Source organism: Aplidium turbinatum, chromosome 9 (genome assembly GCF_918807975.1).
Source record: "Aplidium turbinatum chromosome 9, kaAplTurb1.1, whole genome shotgun sequence".
Lineage (NCBI taxonomy): Eukaryota > Metazoa > Chordata > Ascidiacea > Aplousobranchia > Polyclinidae > Aplidium > Aplidium turbinatum.
The window spans coordinates 24,696,220-24,720,364 of NC_137480.1; the positions used below are offsets into that span (position 1 = coordinate 24,696,220).

The 24,145-nt window shown below is 38.5% G+C and overlaps 1 protein-coding gene across 1 annotated transcript; it reads left to right on the plus strand.

Moving 5' to 3' along the window:
* The first annotated feature begins 724 nt into the window (after window positions 1–724).
* Window positions 725–24,094, plus strand: LOC145777710 (serine/threonine-protein phosphatase 2A regulatory subunit B'' subunit beta-like). The gene is made up of 15 exons (XM_082589146.1): window positions 725–832; window positions 1,587–1,658; window positions 2,426–2,588; window positions 16,462–16,567; window positions 17,109–17,203; window positions 18,432–18,535; window positions 18,788–18,890; window positions 19,173–19,247; window positions 19,546–19,632; window positions 19,910–20,066; window positions 20,565–20,706; window positions 21,042–21,186; window positions 21,594–21,743; window positions 22,435–22,547; window positions 22,622–24,094. Exons 1-15 carry the CDS (start codon window positions 726–728, stop codon window positions 22,740–22,742), a joined length of 1,740 nt encoding a protein of 579 aa, XP_082445272.1. The 5' UTR covers window position 725; the 3' UTR covers window positions 22,743–24,094.
* Window positions 24,095–24,145: the final 51 nt, after the last annotated feature.

The window sequence follows — 24,145 nt, forward strand, 5'->3', positions numbered from 1 at the left end:
CTAAACACTCTTTGAGAGCATACAACTTTGTAACAGTTTATCACATAGGCTATATGTTGCTTATGAATCAATGTTCAGTTTTGATGAACATTAAAATAAACTATAGTATAGTTTAATTTAATTGTAATCAATGCTTTAGTTTGTTTGTTTTCTACCTTGTCAGTGGCCGAGTACCGGTAGTGAGAATACGTTACTTGAAAGGATGTTGTTTTGACAACAATCAAGTCTCTTGTCTTGGCAAAACACGGAATGTCATACCACATGGTGACTGTGCAGTGTGCAGTCTTCCACTGCTTCCAATTTTACATTGAGATGCATCTGTATGATATAATTTTATAGCTCATGCTGTAGAATTGCAATGTGTTGTCACAATATATAGATACAAAATAGCATGATTATTATTGTAATGCATTAATATATATTAGGTATGCAATCACGGTTATGTTAGCTCAGTAATAGCTCACATCAAACAAAGAAATTTTTTGATTTCTATTATGTCAATGGTATTGGCCACAATGATCATCAGGCAAATTTCAATACAAACTTTAACCATCTGAGCTTTTAAATATGCTAGTTATGTTTTTAATCTCACATTTTAATATTTAGAAGCTCAAGCAGCTAAAGCTTGAGCAATTGATTTGATTAATCTAAGAAAAGTGACTATTTGTGATCATATGAAAATCTTGTGTGTATATATATAATCATTTTTGTTGCTTGTAGATATAATGGCTGATAGAAAAAAGTTAAAAAGCAAAGTTAAAAAAGAAAACTTAGACAAAGACGGTGAACTTAAACCAGATATAAATGTGAAAGTTGATGAGCTATTTATTCGGTATGTATGTATTTGGAATTTGTATTATACATGTTTCTGTTTAATTAATTGCAGAAAGTGCATTTCCGAGTTCAATTCGTTATATCACATTTATTGGCTAGGAGCTGACCGTAGAAGTTTACTTTGAATATCATGACAATACACTTTGCACATTAATTTACTAATTTAATTTTTTTGTAGTGGTTTGATGACTTTGGGGCTAGAGTGTCACTCTGTGAGTTGGTAAACAAGGTTAGAATATCCTGCTATTTCATACAAAAGACCTTATAAACATAACACTAAGCCTCATTCTTACATATTACGGTACTCAGCATTGACACAATGTCTTCAAAATAATAATGTTATATTTAATTGCACTTCTATATCTTTGCTATCACTGCCTGTGTTGTGAAGGATTGACAGTAGATGCAGTGCCATAGAAAAACACACATTGGCAATCTGATTTCGAAGCCTTGAACCACAGACTTAGTTGACAGTACTGTATTGGTGATCTCACTGACGTGGTTCTGTCTGTTAAATGAAGACCACCCTTTTTATCTATTTCTTACTAAAATGTGATTCATTTTATGCACTAAAACGTTCTGTTTTTCTCTTTAAAGTAAATGAACTTCAGATTCAGTGTTAAGATGACTAGCCGACGATTGGGTCAGATAAATGCAGATTCTCATAATTTGAACACATAATGGCATAAACTAGAAAATGGTACATTGCTTTCATATAATGTAAAGTTGTGATATCTCATTTTGTTTTGTAGGTGGTTCAACCTGCCAAGTACTCAACGTACTTTGAGAGATGGCCTTCGAAATATTCGTCATAAACAGCCAAAGTATGTATATATCATATATAATAAAAACTAAATCAAAATGAAATTTCATTTGATTTTTACAGGTTATAAATCTCATATAATAAAAACTATTAATACTACAAAAAGTGCTCAATGCCAAGCAAGAGGCCAAGCAGAGTGAATTACATCAAAATTAGTTATTAGTTTGAACACTAAAAACTTAACAGCCTGTTTTACCTTATCATCAGAAAAACTTAATCGAATGAAATATTATACAGTATTATATATATAAATAAGTTCCTTAAGAAGATTCTATTAAGGTGAAATGGGCTGTTAAGTGTTAAGGTTTTTCGTGAACTGGTAACTAATTTTGATATTATATATATTTCCTAATTATTGTTTGGTTAGCCTGTGCAAACTATCATCATATGATAGTTTGCACAGGCTATTATATATATATTATATATATAAAAGTATATCATATGCACTATGCAGTTATATATAAAAGTATATTCTTGACTTTGATTAATTGATACAAAAAGTGTTTTAGATTGTTTTGTTCTGAAAACTTCACATTTTTGGGATCATAATTTTTGTAGTAGATGCAAAGTGTCCAACTGTTTGTTCACCTCCTTTTAAATGTCCGAACTTAATTGTATCAAAGCCTCATCTAAATAGTGCACCCACAAACAAAGCAATAGTACCATACTGGAAATGTTCTTTGTCACTTAAGCAAGACATTTTATGTTCTTTTTGCAAACATACTTTTTAGTTACTGTATTGTGCATTTAGTTTTTTGCTAACTGTAGAGAAACTGGTAAAGTTGATGGGAAATCCCCCATTACATCCCCTTCTGTATCACCTCCTCCCAACCTGATGGTTTCCACAAATTCTGGAAGTAGTGTGGATAAACCTTTACTGAGTCCACGCCGTAAAGTTTCAAACAGAAATTCTTTGTCAAGTAGTCAAAAAGTAAGCTTCAAATTTGATATTGTAGTGGTTGTGGTATTATATTATACTTTATTAATGTTGGTAGCTTTTTGTTGAATTAGATGTTCTTTTAATTTTTTTTTAAATGTTGTTTACATTTTCAAAGTTTTACAACTGAGGCTGTTTTAAACAGAATTAGTTTTTTCATTTTGAAAAAAACACAATTAATTTTATATTATGGTGTAGGCTTGTTTACTACCGTACTTATTGAGTAACACAAAGCTCTTTTGTAATTTCAAAAAATAACCATTCGACTCAAAGTTGTTTCATACTTTGATTTCGTTTAGAATTAAATTCTTTGTAAAGAATCTGTGCTTTTACAAAAACAGTTTATTTAAAACGCCTTTTTCTTGTATTGTATTGTTGTATCAGTTGAAGAAGCTGTAATAGCGACAACTATGACAACGTTTGAAAAATGACTTTTTCGTAGTGCATGACGATAATTGTGTGTGGCTTGTAACATGCCGTGCAAAATTTATCACTTTTTCGTGTAGTGGAAGTATTACTATCTGTACTTGAATATGAAGGTTGGATGCTCACAACCACATAATTCATGAGAGGTACGGTACCCTGTCAATTTGAATATGTAACTTTTTATGTGCATTGATCACTGTGACATAGCATCTTCTTAAAGAGCTTTTTCAAACAAACTCATTTTCTAGGCTGTGTCAATTGTCAAATGATGTTTGCCTAGGAACATCCCTGATGGAAAAAGTTGTATTTTTTACATCGTTTGACAATACTCAGTTGGACGATATTGCAACGTTAAAACAATATAAAAAGTGGCAGCTTTTACTGTCTGAAATCGAATGTTCCCTTGAGCTGGCATGCATCTCTATTTATCATAGATCATCGTGATGGTCCTGATTTTATACCATGCAAGATTTGAGTTGTGTCCATTTTGTTTAATGTTTTGTCATTTCAACGTTACCTGATGTTGCGACGATGATACTAATTTCAACTCGCCGACCGCAAGATGATGATGACAAGCAGACCATTGCAAGGACATATCTTATCTCTATCCTTTAAGTTGTTTCTCTACTCTCAAAATAGAATTGTCTGCGCAAATCATACGCATCTCAACAACTGTCTTTCCGTTGGCCTTGCATTTCAACAACTCTTCCCTTGAGATTCCATGCAATTTCGTTGGCAGTTTGTCCAATTACATTGATTCAACGTTCTTCGAAGTAGAGTTAACGCAAAAGTAAACTTTTTTATGCAATACAAATTAAGTAGTAATCAGCATCACACAGAGCATTGCAGTGTATTCTTGTCACGCATGTGACTGTGGGAAGGTTATGATAAGTTCTTTCCTCTATCTGTTTGCTGCTGAGAAACTTTTCAGTTGCGAGGGAAACAGAAGGAGGATGTTGTTAGGGTTGGGGCTCTGTTATTCAATTTGTTAATTAGTTGTGCAACCGGTTGAGAATAACACTTAACCTAAGCAACTTTGTTAGAACGTTCAACGTACAGTTTCTATTGCTGTATTCATAACTGATGTATCGGATAAAGATAGTTCAGCAGCAGTTTTATCTTGCAATAAAGTTGAGTTTGTTGATTTACTCTGCTTATAGCGGTTTCAACCAGATTGTTAAGTGGATCCTCAGGACAATAGAATATAAGGTTTTTGCTTGCTGGACAAACTTGTTGAAATTACTTGCGAGATAATACACGGAAGGACTTGTGCGATAACACGGTGTATGTGAGCTATTTGTTTTCAATGGCTTTCGAGTCGTTTAATATTGATAGTTCAAAGGCTTCACTGCCGATTAGAGGCATTCGGCTTGATACGCTGAGTAAACGATTTAAAGAAGCGTTGCCTGGAGAGACTGGATGTTGTTTATACACAATAAGCAAACGCGTTATTGTTCAACGACCGAAAATGATATTGCAATAAGCCAAACATATATGATATCTGACTTTAGTTAAGGTTTGTTTGAAAATTTTGTTAAGGTTGTTTGTTTTATAGTGGTTGTTACTAATGTTACATAATAAATATTTTCACGCATAATTAGCTTTCAAAACATCGCTGTTAATTTTATCTTACGGTTGTTTTTGTTGTGGTTTTAATATGGATATGAAAAGCACTGCGTTGGTACTTTGAACCAGTAGTTTTGTGAATACCTGGCATTTGTGTATTTCAAGTGATGTATGTATGCACCGCGAAAGAAAAAGAGACAGCAATTTTGTGGCATCTTGCTATTGCTGTAGCGATCGTGGCAGTGAAAACGTTTCTTCGTTTGGACCTTTTGTTTGCCACTCCAGGGATCGAGAGTCTACCTGGTCTACAGTCTTTGCCGTTGAGCAGGACTGGATATTTAGGCTGTTGTCGATCATCCATTGGATTGATCGGTTATCCAGTTTACGCAGACCATGCACACAGTTTGGCTCATGATAAATGTTGTGAAGTAGATAAGGTCTGCACCCGCGAACCATTGCTGCTGAAAAAATAACGAATCTAATTACGAAACTTGTTATTATGTTCATCAGGTGCGTTGTTCCTTTCATATGTAATTTTTGCAGCTTGCTGTACAACCTGCTCAAAATGCTCATGACTTGAATTTTACAATTTTCTTTGTATCGAGAGATTTATCATGCAGCGGCCATCGAAACGTGCGAGCACTCCCTCTGACGGTATGCTGCAGTACATGAATATCCGAAGGTCGCTTAGTCGGCAGGTGCTCACTCACGCCCTCCGTCGGCGGATGCTCCAAGAGGTGAACGACATTTTACCTTTTACGTTCAACGAATGGTCCACGCTCAGTCACTCGCTTTCACGGTCAGGAAACTTTTTTTACAACTCCTGCTTTGTCAATAACTCCAGTCTACAACGCGGACCGTCATTTTCCACTGAAAATAGAGGCCGGTCACAGGCAAGAAAGATTCCAATCACTGTTACACCTGCAGTGAAACCAGGCAGCTCCAAAAGCAATGATCCAAACCATGAACAAACTTCGTCGCCAAATCGTTTGTTTTCGCGGGATGATGAGCTCGATTTTGTGAGTTCCAGTAAGCCGCCATCTTCGCCCTCCGATCGGCACGACTGCGGGCGTCGATACAGAAGCAGCCTGATTTTTAGATGTGGCTCTCCGAATAAACATTTTCTTGACAAATTAACTTGTGTTGGGAACACGAACGCATTACGCGACAGAAGCGCTGGTGACGGATCGGAATCTCCGATTTTAGCGGAATTAGATCGTAGCCGTGCCATCCCAGTCCCGGTACATCACATGACGAGCGGTCGTGCTTTTCTCAATCATACCGAGAAACCTGCTCCTGATTTTTTGCAGCCGCCAAAGACTTGGGAACTTGAGAAACCTGAAACACCGAAGACACAGTCAGCACAATTACGTGTAATTGTGCCAATGACTGATTCAAGCAAAGATGCTTTATCATCACCGGAAACAAAAGCAACAACGCACCCAAGCAAGCCAATTACGCATGCTCACCCGTCGAATACAAGTCAATTAAACACAAACAAGAACAGTTATGCCAGTCAACGGGTTGCAGTCCAGCATAGGAACAATGGTTTCAGTGCAGCACACCTAGATCAACGCCTTGGACAAGAAAGCGATTGTGAAATAATGAAAGGTTCTGATACATCAAGTGAAGAGAAAAAACTCTTGGCCAGAAATTGCATTATAAGACATTTGACTCGTATTCCTGTGACAGAATTTGTTTCGGTAAATGACGAGACAAAGACGCCAGTAAAAGAAGAAAGCAAAAGCACTGATCAAATTGAATTTGATGTTACTGGTTTGAACAAAGAGAAACCTAAGCCAGATAACTATCACAGTGTTGTGTCAGCAGCTGTCATAACAGAAACTTCGGATAACGCATATGAAAGCACAGGAAGTGGTAATGTCGTAACTACCTGCACGGCGACGCCGTCTAGCGGTCTCGCAACTACCTTAACAAGCGTGAAGCCATCGTGTGATAAGTTCAACGAGGATGACATTATCAAGTCAGCTGTTTTCACGGCCGGGAGTAGCGAGTCGATCGGCACGCTTGCTTCTGATACTACAACATCGTCTCAAAGTAAGCGCCTCCAACCGATCGCTTCAGTGTCACTTTGTAGCCACCAGAAGGCAGTAGAGGCACAGGCACACGACCAGGAAGTGACACAAGAATGTAAACAAAAGTGTCCATCATTCACTAGCAGTGCAAGTAACTCTCAGTCACAAGACATGGCGGGAATGGACGTTGAAAGATTTCCTAGTCAACCCGGACATTTAATGAAGCATTCTGCTGATTATGACGTTTCAGCGTACCAGATGTTAGAAGCGCAGGGGAGTTCTGCTAATGGAAAGCAGTTTTACAGATTTCCGTCGCAGGACGACCTTGACGACACAATCACAGATTTCTGTGATTCGTTTGAGCGTTCAGCAAGCAACAGCCAAAACCCCGATTATCACGTTTGTGCAAAGCTCGATTTCGAATTACCGCATGTTGGTTCAAATGAAAATACAATGCCAGAACAGAGTACAAGCGCAACATTACCGGCAAATTCTACAGCTAGTGACAGTACCTTCAAACTCAGCAAGAGCAATCAAGTGGTAGATGCTTCCAGAGCTAATGCTGCTGTTCCAACTGTACATGATCAGACTGATTCCCAATCTACTTCTCCACATAACGCGCTTTTCCAGGCGGACATTAACGCGGTTAAGAATGACCAACCGAACCGTAAGCTGGAAATAAAGTTTTCCCCTGCTACGTTAAAATGCAAAGAATCAGCCAAAAGTTGTGTGCTTTCTCCCCCTCCAAATATTCTTGGTTCAAAGGTATGTACTTTTCAGGTCTACTACTATTCGGTGAGTCCGATTCAGTGAGTTTCTAACCTCTAACCCCTAACCTTAACCCCAAACCTCTAACCCTAAAGCGGCAATGATAATTAGGCTACGGTACCCAATAATTAAAAAAAAAATTGAAAAAATCCCCCGTTGAGGGATCGGACTCACCGAAACGGGCCATTCCGGTACTTTCCAATACCTTTGCATTAATCGAAATTGCTTGATATCGCAATTATTAAAGTCGTTTGCTGGTGTTTAATCTTTGACGATGCTGTGCTTTGCACACAAGTTGCAATTTAACAAACTTTTTGTCATTTCTAAAACAAAATATTCCTACCACTTATATATTGCTTGCTTAATAAAGATTTTATACAGCATATTATGCTATTGATATTATACATGATATGGTATGTTAATTGTTTTTATTGCAAAGCGGTAGCTCTTTTTCTTGTCAAAATATTCGATAAGTCATTTTTGGGGCCTCTGTTAATAGAATGACATAGAACTTCTTGTAATATCTCGTTATAATGCGACCTAAAACGACTTTATTTTGAATATTTTTCTGGCTGAATGATAACTTTGTTATTCTATCTGTAATGAATTAACCGTCATACTGGGGTTATAGCTGATACAGATTTGATGTCACAGCCTAATGCCTTTCAATATAAATAAACGAAATCAGAAGAACGTATATTATGTTGTTTAGCTATTGATGATAAATGTTGAAAAATCACTTGATAGAATTTCTCTCCCGAAGTTTGTCTCATTTACATCGTCTCAACGTCGCTAAAGATTGAATAGATGGCAATTTTTGTTGCTCCCATTTATGGGGAGTCCCCTTAATTTCCTGGGGAACTTGCAAACAATACACATACTGTGGTCTGTGGCTCATCTTTTCAGAATTTGTAACGGATTCTTCACGTTGTCCAAATTTTACATTTCTTGTGGTAAATTTATGCAAAAAGTTTTTCATTGTGTAAGAAATACCTTCAAAGAATACACAGGCATCAGCAGTGTAGCAACCATTGGAGACCCTTGGATGTTAGTATAGCAGATAGCTGTTGGCTGTATTTTTTCAAACAACGCAATACATTTTGAAGATAAACAAAAGTATGTTTTCATCTCAATGCCAGGATAACCAAGATAGGTTTAAGCTTGCATTGCTGGGTAGATGCTCTTGTCATCACTATCATTCTTGTAACTTTTTGAAATACTGGCGAAAGTTTTAGTTTATTTCATTGTTGCTGATGACATATTTTTTGTTCTTCAAATATGATGTTGACAAAGGTGATAGTCTGAGCAATCTTTGAAGTTGGCAATGAGCATTATGCGACGAAGTGGTCCACGTAACCTGGTTTGATTTTGTGCTAGGAGATGATTTTATTCCAGTTTTTACCTCAAATCATCAGATTTTGACATTTCCTCACGTTTATGTTTCAAAATGTTGTATCCAGGCAGTGATCAAGTTAACGTTAGGGGCTGTAATTGTTGTTTTCCTTTCATGTTTGCAATCGTGCGTTTTAGATCATAATTTCAGAAATAATATATATATTCTTAGACAAGCTATCTTTAGCTGAAACCCCACTGGCTTTCTTGGCTTTGTCTAATTTTATCTTTAGTTTGGAAAATTGAAACCGGAAGCCTGATCTCCGGCGTTGCTTCTTGCTGTGGTTATCCAAGGAGAAGTGTGACGGGCGCAGTGTGCTGGCCTTTCATGTCCATCATGGTTGTTATGCTGCCACTTGCAAACTAGAATCGATTTGCTGTTTCAGTGGATGAGCACTATAATTCATGGTGATGCTCAAAGCTTTCTAAACTGTGTGCCGCAAGAGGATCGCAAGTGTGCCATGAAAGTCTGGTGGTTTGAGTCCGCCTATGCGCTAAGCAGCAATGTATCAATTTTGTTTAGAAGAGAGCATTTGCTTTCATGTATAATTGCCGACAATTAACTGCGTAAATCGTTTGATTATTATCAGATGTTTGCAAAAAGGAGGTGCCTCTAAAAAGTCTAAACCAGTTAGTGGACAGCATAGCGATAATTATTTGCAATGTGCACTCACTTGGACAGGAGTTTCTCCCTGCTGTCACTGCAACATTGCACTGAAATGAAATAATTTTACTGGCGTACCCATACATTGATTACAATTAAAAATACAGCCAAGTAACTTCTGGCGGGTATTACAGTAGTTTGTTTAACCTAGCAACTTCGATCGAAACCTTCGTGAAAAGCGATATCTAACCAACAGCTTTTACGTAGGAAAGTAATGTGCCGCGATATATTCCGAAATTCTTTGGTGTGCCGTAGGTCAAGAAAGTTTGAAAACCGCTGGTTTAGATTGGTGTGATTTCGATCTGGAAAAATCTTCTAAATATGTTATGAAAAATATTAGTGATGTTTTCCGAATTAGGCTCTTTTCGAGTTAATGCGAGGATGTATGAAAGTTTTAGTTTTCGAAGCTTCAATCTTCGGTTGCGTTAAACGGTAAACTTGGTTTCAGTCACGGGCCCTTGTATATTTTTAAAACTTTTACTATTACAAATCTTCGTTGGTTTTTGTTATTCTAGGCTTGCCTTTGATTCGTCCATGTTTGTGTCTGGGTGCATGTACAGCTTGGATTTATTTTCGAAATCTCAGTTTTTTCCCAATTTTTATTTCAAACTTTAGTTTCTTTTTAAAAATAGCAGGAGACTATGAAACGGAAATATTGGTGAAAACTGCGGCGTGCACTAGCAGCATGCCCCTGCTTGTAGGCGGTTGGCAACCTAGACAGAAGAATCCGTCTGCAGACGTTGAAACCATGTAAAAACGACTGACTTTGCTGTCTGGCAAACGACGCTTATCCGTGAAAGAAAAGCTTTCGTGATTTGACTTAGTTTTGGTGACGGCTTCCGTTGTGTGACTCTTGTTTTTTGCCATTTTGCCGAATCGAATGAGTGGCTTCCATGTTCTGTGGTTCTGTTGCATGATAGCGCGAGCTTTTGCTTCGTTTTCATAAAACCAAGCAGCTGAAATGTGTTGAATCAGATTGCTCCAGGATTGAATATAAACTAGAATTCTTATCTAGCCAATGTTTTGTGACAGCTGGGATTTTCCGTTTTAACACAATAATGTTTAAAAATGACGCCAGCCCAAGTATTACCTTGGCTTGAGTGTATTTATATTCTATGGCGAATTGTTCTGCAGGGCGTGCTTAAGATCCTTTTGTTTAAATTTTTCCACATTAAAAGCTGATCATTTTATTATTTCATTCAATATCTTGAAGACAAGAGCACGAAGGGATACAATACGTAATAAAATAACGATATAGCTGGTAATTGCGAATTTATTATATAATAATTGAATCATTATTACCTAATACCTATGCCATCACTTTTCATTTGCTCTCGCCATAACCTTAATGCTTAGTCACGGAATGATCTAATCCATGCAATCTATGAATGGCCGTTGTAACGTGTTACGTATATACGTGAGGATAATTCATTAGTTGGTTTTATCATTTAAACGCTTTCTACTTCCGCCCATTGCAATTCAGATCGTTTACTTTTTAGCTTCACGAATCCCTGCTCTGCGTGTGTGAGGCGCTGCGTAGAATCGCAAGAAAGACGGGGCAAGCTGCGATTTCAATTTTTTCATGATTATTTTGCTCAGTCTGACATGGCAACCAAAGAGCTTGCACACAACTCGTAAAGCAGGGCTGTGGAGTCGGAATCGGTGATATTTTGGCGTGTCCAGATTCAGATCGTTAAAAAAACTGCCGACTCCGGTTTGATAAAAAATGATCAATAATAAAAAAAATTTCAAAATATACATATTGTTTTTCTTTCTCTGCATTGCGTTCCAAACGTTTACCAAAAATAGAAGTGTTGGTTTTTGTCAGTTTTGTGAAAGTCGCCGTTTCAACTTTGATTACAATAATTATAATGAAATTAATTTTTTTTTTAAATAAAAACGGACAAAATTTCAGAAAATCTGGATACTCTCTATAATCTGGCAACACTAAATTCGGAGTCGAATATTTTTCGCCCGACTCTCCAGTCCACAGCCCTGCTCGTAAGGTTAAGTTCTTGCTTGGTGTTTTTGGACTACTTAAACTTCGTTCGGATTCCAATGTGATTGTACCCAGATAGCAAACGAAAACAATGCTTTTGAAATAGCAACTTTGCTGCCTGGACGCATTCATGAAGACGCAGAAATTCGTTTCAGCAATTGGATTGATTTTGTATTGAGGTTATAAATTATGACGTTTTTAAGAAGAAATTTATTCTGTTGCTGTTAACTGGATGCCGCGCAAGTTATAGCAGCTTGTCAAGTTTGCCATGTTTATAAAAAAGCAAAGTGATTTCATTTGTTGTGATGTTTGTTTTGTAAAATGCACGCCGTATTTTCTAGAACTTCTAATTCACTGCAACCTACAAGGTATTGTGGACGTAGTAATCTCTTCCTGTTGTTTTGAACTTGAGAGAACAAATGATTCACAAGCAGCATACGCCGCGGATTTAGTCGCGCACGTTACACTCATAGAAAATAACTTTCTTGTATTATTTTTAGCTTTCCGCCTGAAGCATTTGTGGTCGCTTACAGCCATCTTGGTCGTAACCTTCTATTATCTTGGGCTAATTTTGTTTTGAAATGCACCGATTTCGTTCGAAGCCGTTTGATTGCATTACGCCAAAATATATTCAGAATGACCAATTAAACCTTGGTATATCCATAAGTGTTTGGATTAGTTGTATGCTTTTCTTGTTTAAGCTCGAAGTCATGATACTCTCGTATATCCAGTAAACAACATTGATAAACAGTGACAAAATATTGTGGGGTTGTATTTGGATTTTAAGCTGCGTAATCGGCTTTTTTATTCTAAAAAGTGTCATTTTGTTGAAATGTTTTTCAGGAAAGTCCGCTTTTGTATATCAATCAAAGCAGGTAGGCAGCTACTATGATGGTGCCTATTGTGTTGGTTTATTCTTGGTTTGCTGTTTATGAAAGCAAGCACGAACACGTTGTTGACTTATAGCCGAGTATCTTCCATTTGCATCAGCGGAAGTACAAATTTACCTTTACTATACAGCGCAGACTAAGTTTTCTTGTTGAAAGGCTTGCAGTGCAGAAATAGATGAACCTCACACACACAACCATATGTTTTACAGCAGCCGTCGCCACATTGCCGACTAATCTACTGTTAGCGTTTTTGTCTTATCCAATCTTTTACAACTTACGCCCGTTGGTCGAAGATTTAGATTAAGTGAACATGAAGGCAAGAAAGCCAATCTTTGTGTCCACCTTCAAGCATGCTTAAGTGTTTTGCCAAAGACATAGCTGCATGCTCTTGAGTGTTGTCGAACCTAGATCCTTCCGATCATCTTGCGGGCGCTTGACAGTCGCAGTCATGACCTTTCCAGCGCTCGCTTTTTGTTGATTTGTCGCCCGATTTGTTGAAGCCCAATAATTCGATTTGTGGCTGTCTTTGATTGTTGTATGCCAAGTGTGTGCTGTTGACTAATGTTTGTTTTATTTTGTCATCAGTTATTGTTTCGCGATAAATCCGTTTGACCTGCGGCGATTATTAAGTGGGAAGAATCAAATAAGGTTTACTTGGAAACTTAAAAACTTTTGCTGCAAAAAATATTTAAAACAAACTCGCTGTTCGTTCTCTGTACTCAGTTGGTAGCAGCAGGGAGTTGAAATGATGGAGACTCATGTCTGACGTAAACTTATTTTAAATCGCTGCTCTTTGCTGGTGAGTAGCTGGATTACATTTGCGCACATGCAGCTATCTTGCTGTAGGTCATGTAGTTGTGATGTCAAAAGTCTCACTTATCGCAAAACGCTTATCGATGAAAGCTTGCTGTAGGTTAGGCCAGTCTCAAGTGCTCAGTTGGTGGATTATGCATATTGCTCTGAAACTATCACGGAACCAACTTAAGGTTAGCCGCACTAACAGATGTTTAGTGTTTCTCTGTTTTGAAAGGCACTTGGTAGGTGCATTGTATTCATAAACGACACGTCATTGCAGAAATTTATCTTTGCAAAGATTTTTTTATCAACGGATGAAGTCTGATCCAGTGCAAACCTATGACGTCATTGGTGTCATGTTAGGTCTCTCCAACTTACCCTTGCAATGTTGTGCACGTTTCGAACCTGGGTCGTCTTGATTTGAAACCTTGTGTCTTGAGTTAACATTCAACCAAATTGCGACTCTGCTTCGACACTTGGTTAAGTTGTATAATAATAAAAAAAAACATTGCCTCTACTCACAGGGTAGTAAGTTGAGCAGGCGGGATTGTTGAAGGAAAGAGTACAACTAGAAAGGGGCCAGCAGCCTTACTCTTAATAGCGCCATTGGCCTACAGTATAAACGTCATCCTGTCTGAGCCGCTTTATCAGTTGCACTTCTTGATTGATAAATTATATTATACATGTCATCAGCAAAACAGCGCAACCCAAACGAGCTCTTTCTTTGATGATTTGTGATTACGTATCTGCACTTGCGTTGTGTGACACAGTCATTCGGATCTATTTTCCCAGGAATTACTTTGTTGTTGATTGAAGTCTGTGCTAACTGCTTGTCATGTTCCCTTCCGATGTGATGTAATCGGTGACATCACAATGGAGTGACTTCACAGGCCACAAAACTCTGTGCAAAATACCGATCGACTGTGCTTATGACGAAACGAAGTACGACAGGCTTTGTTGCCGTAGCCTACTTCTTGATTGCTGCTGTCTAATGCCAGGTCTTGGGAAAGTGCCTGTGGAAGTTCTATGATGACCATTCTTGCGCAGTAGACTCCGAAATTTAAACGACGATTTGTTGTTTTCACCTTGTTCACGTCACGTGGTTCCTTCCCACATTCCACAATCACTGAGGTTCTTCTGATCCAGTGATTGTTGCTCTTGGTGTGGTTGTGTTTAATAGTCCTGAATTATAAAACGTTTATTTTCCAGTTGTTTTATTGTACTACACTTGACGTAAGATTTCAATTGCAAAATGCGTTTTCCCATAGCTGAGGTCTTTTTTAATGTTCCCTTTCAATGCAACGCCATTGAAGACGTAGCTTTTCACAAACTTTGTGTGAGTATTATTTTAATGTTGATTGCTATTACTACGGAATAGAAAACAATATTTAGCCAATGCAATGGTGAATTGCTTGTTGAGAATTCCAATCACTGTCACGAGGTGCTATTTCGTTACCACCTTTAATGTTGAATTCGACTTGCTGGCAATAGAAGGTTGAAATTTTCTACACTATGTAGCAATCACTAAGATCAAACTTATTCTTATAGCACTATTATGTTATAACATGGTTATCTCCTGTATTTGAAGATAAATATTTCCACATTGAGTGTTTTATGAAGACGCCTGTGCATAAATGTGATTAATGTTAACTTGATGGCGCACACTCAACAAGCACGCGTGAACTGAAAAAGTCACCAGCTTTGTCCAATGGCAAACCACTACGGTTGGAGCTGTCGGCATTGAACTACCTTCGGCCGATTGTTCTGTTGTAGTGGACGAGGTGTTTTGCACTGCGGTTATAACTACATAAGTACGGTAACACTATAAGGTCGTATTAACGCGCCTGTGTGTTTAAGTTTTGATCTATTTCATGATTTCATTTTACTTTGAGTGGCGTAGCGGTTCAGTGGAGTGGTGTCTCACTTCGCCAGCCTGTGATCAAAACTCGATGTTGTCGCGAGAAGCCATGATGCAACTCAATCAATAGGCTATCCATTGTATCACATGCGGAATACTTTATGCGTCCAATCCTTGTAATACGTGGAACAAGATACGTTATATCGTATGGAATATCGATAGATAGAGATAGATTTTAGCGGTCAGTAGCAGCAGCACTTGTTGGTTGTGATGGTTTGTGTGTTTTTTTTTTATCTGGTTGCATTAACCTTAAGTTGTCATCGATGATTCACCTGACGTATAAACATGCCATTTGCCACCATATGATGTCTTTGCAGCTTATGCGTCATAGCGCACGGTAGGCAGAGACAAGAAAACAGCTTTAAGAAGAAAAGTTCAAATTTGCTGCTTTAAGTGAACTATCTTTTTTTCATCATTTTTTTAAATTTCTATATTAATTTTTCAACAACTTCCGCCACAATCCACAGGCTTGGTTGCAAGGCTGAGAGGTTCCCGCCCCCCGATGTAGCTAGCCTGTGTTTGACTGACGTCATTTTTTGTCATATATTTAACGTTTGTAAATGTCAGATACTATGGAAAGTAGTGTGATCCCGAGCATCAAATCAATTCTTTTTTTTACATAATTCAACGTCTAAAGACGCTGTGTGTAAGGAAATGACTGATTTACCGACTGGGGTTGTCAGGCCTAGAGCTGAACAGCATTTTCTGAAAGGTTCCTTTCTGTCCCCTTATTATGTAACGCGCCATCAACACAGCATTTTATTTTTTATTATTTTTCCATGACCAGCAATGTTATGTTGATGTCCCCAACTTTTCATTTTGTAGCTACCAATATTGAATGGAGAGCTAACGTGCTGTTCATTCCAACAACGTTAAGCGTTTTTTTTTGTTTTTTACAAGACTCTATGAATAACTTCAACGTTACTGTTGTCAATATAATGTGTAATGCAGCGCTTATAAAAACGTTTGATTTTTAATCGGTGGGTTTGATTTATGTGGTGTTCAATGTTTTAACATATCTTCGAAGAAATGCTTTTACAGGGTTGCCAGAGCGCGCCAATGTTGTTACGCATTTGCATTGTGTGATATGCACTGTGTTTCACAATGCTGAATGATGTTGAATCAACGTAAAAACTTCTTTTGTCATTCTGTTGTCTGGCACTTTCTCTTCCATTGTTCGTGCAATGACTTTGAGAGGCTGTTTTGAATTTTGTCAGCTCTTCACACTTTTATACTGCCACATTACGTCAGACTGAAAATACAACATTAATTGCTATATTCTCACGTCTTGTGAAGTACATTGCTCTTGCGTGTTGCCCATCGAGTGTTGAAACGCTATCCTAGCTTCACCAGGAGTCGATGGTGTTAACATAATTCCTTTTAAAATTAAAACTTTTTTTCTATATTTTTCAGTTTAACTCTCTTCCGCCTCCTACTGAAACGAAGAACGAAGTGAAGAAAGACTCAAAAGTTAAAATTCCAAAATTTTATTTTCCATCTGGCAAACCAAGATCCTTAGGTCAGTCTTGTGTGAACAACACTTATTCGCAATAAATTAGATTAACACGAGCCAGTTTTTAATGTCATACTTAGCTGCTGAAATATCCAATGAAAGGTATTCATTTTTTTGATTAACTGTGATACTTGTTTGAGTTACAGTGACTTCCGTGTAGAATTTGTTTTTTGAAACATGTTACACGGTTTTACCCAGAAGTTATCTAAGATTTGCTGTCGCCCGCAAGCCGTGCTATTCATATTTGAAATCTCGCTAAATACGTCTCACTTCGTTTAAAGCCGATTTACAATTAAAATTAAGCTCTTTAGTTGGTATTAAAGTGAATTAAAAGAAAATCTTGATATGAAATTTAATTTTGTGTGCAGCTTACTTCAATAGTTACATGCGATCACATTACTATGCTTTGAAAATCATATCTCGTGTAAATAAGCAAAGCGGCTTAATCAATATATAGTCATGTGCTTTTTAAACCTCTTGCCAAACTTCCTACCAAACAAAACAAGCAACTACTGTAACCTAAGTAACCAATGCGTTTGAACATCAGACGAGATAAAAGCCTCGGTGAAACGCATCAACAAAGCCTTTGATGAGGCCGGCACAGACCAACTCACTGTCAACGAACTGGGTCCCATTGCCGAGGTAAGATGGGTACCTTGCGGTGCTGTACAAATGTGCCATGTGGCGTGGCCTACTTTTGCATGCGGTCATTGTGAGGGTGCTTGCGTAGTAGATAGTATAGTCATCAGTGTCTAACTGCGTGCGTAACTTGCTGAAGTTTGACTCACCAACGAAAGTAGCAACTATTCGTGTTTGTTAGTCACCAGCCACATCGCAGCTACCAACCTAAATTTATTGTGATGATTTAATAAGCATACCAGCATTGCAATTTGGCCAACACAAGGCCACTGCACTGCGCATTGTGCGCAACCTTCCAAAGCAAGTGCAATCTCGGTGTGTCTTTGTTTAAGGTTTTTCTTAATCCAGTTTTACTTTACACGATTGTCCAATGTCCATTATGCTTTATCACTCCCAAGCTTGGCTTTGAAAGCATACTGATGTGTAACGTGTTAATTTACAGTAATAACTATCGTAGCCAATAGGTAAATAAACATTGCAGTGACCTCCTCTCATTGGTGATTTTGTTGCGGGATTTAAGTTCATGATTATGTTTTTGAGATTTCAACGTGCCTTCAATTCTTCATAATAGTTTGCATTGAGATGGCTTTCTCTTTTCATTCATTGACATTTGGAACGATTGCACTTACATGCCGCGGTGTTACACTTTAAATTGACCTAAGGTATTACGTTGATGACATTGTGTTACTTTCTCTTTCGCCTTACATCGAGTTTCCACGCCCACTGGATGTGACCTCAAGTCCGATACTGCTTGCTGCATTGAAGCATTGCTGCAAGTTGTTAACATTAATGTGTAGGTTTGTACGGCCCGGTATTCATCGCAGATAGCTCGGTCGTTGCTTTTACCGCTTTGCAAGGCGTATAGATGCGCCTTGTATTACTACCAGCATACAATGTATTATCTCACTGCTTGTTTATGACCAAGCAATCACTTGTAATCATTGCAATGACTTGTTGACTAAGTGACCGAGTGGTGAGAACGTCTGCGCGACGTTCGAAAGGACGTGGGTTCGACACCGATCCAGAGCACGCGGCTGTGTCTCGGCAAAGACACTTTTAATGACATGCCAAAACAAGTAGAGCAGCTGACTCGAAGACTATATGTCTATATGTCTCTTCGCTGCTTCCTGTCGTATCGCATCTGTGATCGCAGTGTAGGCCTACTGTATGTTATTGCAATGGGCGCAAATAAAACAATTATTATAACTATCTGATTTTTTGTCTTTTCCAGGCATGCGGTTGCCCGGTTTATTGGAAATCGTTGTTTTTCCAAGCATCTGCCAAGAACGCTGCGACGACTGTCAGCAGGAGTGACGTCATAGCCATGTGGAAAAGGTAGGAAGTTATTGACCTTTGTACCAGGGTGGCACGGCAAATTGTTCCCGAGCAACTTCTGCGAGACTGATGAAGGGAAAAGATTGAAATAAATTGCTTTGTCTAAACTCAGAGTCGTTTTGTCTAGGGTGGACCCCGCTGGGTCCTCGTCCTCGACATTGTCTGGCCACCCTCATGACCATTGCTGACCTGATCACCCTGACAAACCGAGGCAATTGTCTTTGCAATTTCACCGTCTGTTCACCTTTACAGGATTGGATCCAGTTGCCATGACGACGCATCCCGGTTCGTAAAAATGTTGTCGAAACCTGGAAAGTCTTATCTTGAATTTCATGATTTTTTAATCTTGCTACAAGTAAGTTGTTTCTCAATCATTTCCTGCCTTCGTGTTTATTTCATCACAATCAACTGACAACTTAACGGTCCAACGTTTTGCCAAGACGCAGCTGGGTGATTGTCACACTGACGTCATTTGTAATGTTGAGCACCACGCACCTTTAGTGCCAGCCCCTTGCCAGATATCTCATAAACTTTTAGCGTAGTTGAACATTTCAACGCACTTGACGTCCGCCAGCACAGTTGATCAAACAAGTAGATCCGCGCTGTGGTAGTTGATAACCTTTTCATGTTTTTCCAGGACATAGTGGAATCCCATCCAGGACTGGTGTTCCTCAGGGAGGCCCCAGAATTCCACACAAGATACATGAACACTGTTAGTATTGTTACGTAGTGTTTAAGTATTTATTTGTATTCTTCTGGTACAAAGTTGAGATTGTTTCGGTTGAGATTTCATTAAAGCTTTGAATACAATCGGAATAGAATTTTTCACTGCAGCATGCAAGTGAATGTTGTCAATGATTGTGTTCTACTGTTATTAGTACATTTCTTAAGGTGCCAAAAGTCAATACAGTTGGTTGTTACGAAGCGTGATATCGTTTACTAAGATTAAACACTAGTTAATGAAAACAGTGTTGCCAGATGTGTGGTTATGGCTTAATTTTCTTCCCCAGGTGATAGCTCGCATCTTCTACGTGATCAACCGATCCTGGTCCGGTCATATCACCGCCCACGAGTTACGGAGAAGCAACTTCTTGTGTGTGAGTTGCACTTTTCTTGTATTCTACGTCAATAGATGAACATTATTCGATAATGCCGATTATTGCTGCACGATAGACGTGGTAGTATCCAGGCTTCTGCCCGGTAAAACAATAGCTGACGTCATTGATTTTGCCAAACAAATGTCTCAACTCAAAGACTGAGACAACGAAAACTGACAGTAAAACATCTTGTTAATTCCAACGTTTTGGTGGTTATCCTTACTATACAACTTTAAACTTCCAGAAAGACCAAACTTAACCTGGGCTGATGTTTTAGATTCTCTCAACTCTTGACAAGGAAGAAGACATTAATTCCGTCACTGACTATTTCTCGTATGAGCACTTCTATGTGATTTATTGCAAGTTCTGGGAGTTGGACAACGACCATGATCTTGTTATAGACAAGAACGATCTTTGTCGGCACGCCAATGGTGGTGAGTAGTTGATGACATCGTCTGCTTTGTACAGCACTCACACTCTCACAGCAACATATTTGCAATGATATCATCGCAAACAGCGCCATAGAAACTTACATTACTCTTATTATCACGTTATCGGCATTTCGGTATCTGGGACCCAACCAACGTAATCAGTGCCTTTCTCCAACCAACATATATGTCCGCTTGTCCAATCGATTTGCTAGCTGCGAGAGGTTTTCCAAACAGTTCGTTACTTCTCTTGATTTCTGCTATGATGTATATTTGACTGAGGTGCATGTGATGTGGAGTGGCTGTGCAAATTGATGCAAATCGATATAAATGATTGTTAATCGTTGAAAAGATTGCGAACGGATATTCACCACTTCAACAAACTCAAGATTGTGCTCTCTCATATTTAGCAGGAGTTGAGTTAATGTAAAGAAGAACTAATTTTTTGACTGGCATTTTTATTTTAGAATAACGTTAAGATGATGTGTTTGTATGCTCTTGCAGCGTTGTCTTCTCGCCTTGTTGATCGTGTATTGTGTGGCGCCGTCACGCGGTGGGATTCCTCGGATCATCGCACCCACAAGATGTCTTACGTTGATTTTGTTTGGTTTTTGATATCAGAGGAAGATAAGACCTCACCTACCAGGTAGGCTTTCATGTCTCCCTTCTATAGCTTTCCATGCTTTAGCTCATTCAGCATTCCCACTGTAGGTCGGAGTTTTAGAACACATATGGCGTGATGTACTTCACTTCACACATTTTAGAATTTCACTTAAAAACACCTGTTTATCTAGTTGAATTATCATTCAGTAACTCATTGTGCTATCATAATACCACTTCTTGCGATGTTACGCGTTTTAGGCTTGTTGTCGTTCGGTATCAAACGTGCCTTTGCTTGTAAAGCTAACAATCCCACAATATTCTATCATGGCTATTTCGTAAGTTATTTGACCACCTAATCAACCACTATATTATGGTCAGTATCGAGTATTGGTTCCGTTGCATGGATTTGGATGGGGATGGTGTGATATCCATGTACGAGATGGAGTACTTTTATGAGGAGCAGATGAGGAAGCTGGAGCAACTAGACATAGAGCCTCTTCCCTTTGAAGACTGTGTTTGTCAGGTTTGTGCCAGCCAACATAGAGCAGTGGTTGTTGGAATGAAAGATCAATATTTTCTTTACTCTCTTTCCGGTATAAAACTAAATAGACCTTTTTTCCCAACCTTTCAACACACAATAGCTATTATGACATCTTCCATCTCAAGGATATGTAACGACCTCTCATGAATCATGGTAAACGGGAGTGATGCCTTCTTTGCTGGTTTGTACTTCTTGTTGGATTTCCACATTTGCTTTGCTCTTGATGTGAAATACCTTTTTTCAAAATCATTGTTGCCCCAGTTATTGCGTTTTGCGGAGCTGAAAATAACATTTGAATTTTGTTACCATGCAAGTAAAAGCCGGTGGTGTTTATTTGAACTTTAGGGTAATAATGATCTGTAATAATTACGCTCTGCTTTGTTTTGTAGATGCTTGATATGGTCAAGCCTCGTTGCACCGACTACGTCACCTTAAAAGATTTAAAGAATTGCAAGATGGCTCATGTATTTTTCGACACTTTCTTCAACATCGAAAAATATCTCGATCACGAGCAAAAAGATCCTTTCGCACCACAGAAGGTAATTTAATTTACATGGAGAGGTTGTCGAAATTGTTCCCAACTTCTGTTGGGTTTGTACACTCTACTGATCACCAAAACAACATGCAACTTTAAACCTTTCATGGTTTGGCCATCACAGTTTATTGCCATGCTTGTTGTTGCATACGGTGGCTTTACTTCCCGCATCGGGCACATAATGTAAAATAGAAAATCCTTTTTTGTTGGTTGTTGTCTCGTGTGCCATGTTGCATTGGGCGAGTTGCAACATGGTCCCCTCATTGAGGGTTTCAATTATCTGGTCATTGGCAGGCAAAGATATTTAGCTCGGTTGTCCGGTTATGCTTACAACAAGTTACGTTTACATTAACCAGAAAAGCGATTTTTTATAAAACGGTTTATTTTTATATCTTGTGTTCTGGTGAACACGTTTGCTGCTTGATTTGATCATAATTTGTGTGTGTATGGAATGCTTCATATTTTAATGGAAGTGAATTGAGACTTCGATGAATAATTTGGCATATTAGGGAAGGAAAGTGAATTGAACTTTTACTTTCCTGGAAAGGGTTGTGGTATCGAGATATTGAGAACCAGGAAGCAAATTCTTTGTTTTGCTCAATTCTTTGTTTGATGTTTTTAACTGAAATTTATTATAACATTTATGGTTTATTGGTCATCAAACGACTTGGAACCTTTCAATGTGTTTATTGCAGGATGTTGATGCCAGTGTGGTAGAACCGAGTGATTGGGAGAAATATGCCGCGGAGGAATACGAGATACTCGTGGCGGAGGAACAAGCAAACGAACTGCAAAATGCGATTGATATGTAAGATACTAGTTGTGACAATAGTTCGGCGCATCGTCAAGACGCCAAGGTTTCAACGGTTTTTTTTTTTCTAGGTCCTACGATGAAGACACGGATCCGATTATTGAGGAGGAGTTCAGAAAACTGGGACTTGTTGCTGGTGATGAAGATGAACTGAGTCCCACAGAAAGTCCCATAATAAAAAAGGCGCCGTGAATTTTAGCGCAAAGTTACATCCGTCGATGGGCTTGATAGCTCCTCTTGCGGAGATAGATGCCATATGATCACTGTGACGCAATAAGTTCTGGTGAATGACGTCATGGGGACAACTTCTGCAAGGCGTTGTGACGTCACACTGCGATGACGCAAGACACCTGTTTTCAGTGCAACAGACATTTCCGGTATCAAAGTGACTCGGGATTTTAAGCTCAACTGCTCCTTAGGCAAGGTTTAATCATTTCGTCGTTTTCACCTGATGACGACGACAATGGCTGTTATTGTACTTCGCGTTTGTGAACATTGCCGCCGTATTTCCACATGTGCTGACGTCATGTTATGGGTTGAAGGCCGCTTTACACTTGTATGATGCAAAGTTGGTGTAGACTCACCTCTCTGTCACGTGGTTTTGCAGTATTAGCCAAAGCAAGTAATACTATTTGTGGAGAATAGTACAAATCACTCCGAAAAGTTGCGTATTGCAGGCTATAGTATAAACGTCCCTTGGACAAAGTTTTCTCTCCATCTGATGAAGCCGCTTTTTATCTACCGGTACATTACTTTGGATAAGTGAAGACTTCTTGGAATGAAGTGTCTCAAAAGTTTTTAACTTCTACACTAGCAACTCTTCACTTTTACATCAAGTCTTGTCTATATTCGGTGACGTCGTTTTAGTGAAAACTTTAAATATTTTCTGTATGAATGCTAACCGTGGAGTAAAATGGTTGGGACGCCTGGTTACTCTAATTTAAAAGAAGAGCCCAAAATGTAGATGCTAAACTCATGTTAAGCAAACAACCTTTCCAATGACCATTTATATGTGAATCTTTTAAATGAACATTTTTTCTAAATGAACATTTAGGCTATAGCACGGAAGATGGAGACAGTATAGTTTTCGAAAAGTTAGTTTGCTGAACATGAGTTTAGTATCTACATGTTGGGCTCTTTATTTTTTGATTAGAATGCCAACCATCTCTTTCAAATTTAAAGCTGGTGTAATAATTTTGGCAAATTCAACACGAACTTACTTTACAACGATCTGAATACACATCTCGTTGCTTCGAACACATTGCTTTAAGGTGCCCAGTTACTGTACCTCTGATCCTCAAAGTTAGAAGACTAATTTACGAATCATCTCTAATTGGAGGATTGCTGACCGTCCATGCCTTCCCTCTGCTGCTGTGATACGTCAAAGGCAATGGTTACGTCACTATACCAATTACTATGACGTGGTAATATCGTACTAGTTAGGGAATACTTTTCGTTTTTTTATTTATTATTTTTCACTTTTGTTTATTGTTTTGTTCCATTTGCTTGCAATCAATATACACAAATATAATCATGGTCTCATTTCTCTGCCCGATGGCTCGGCCGATTTGCCTACTAGCTACGATGCGCTACTA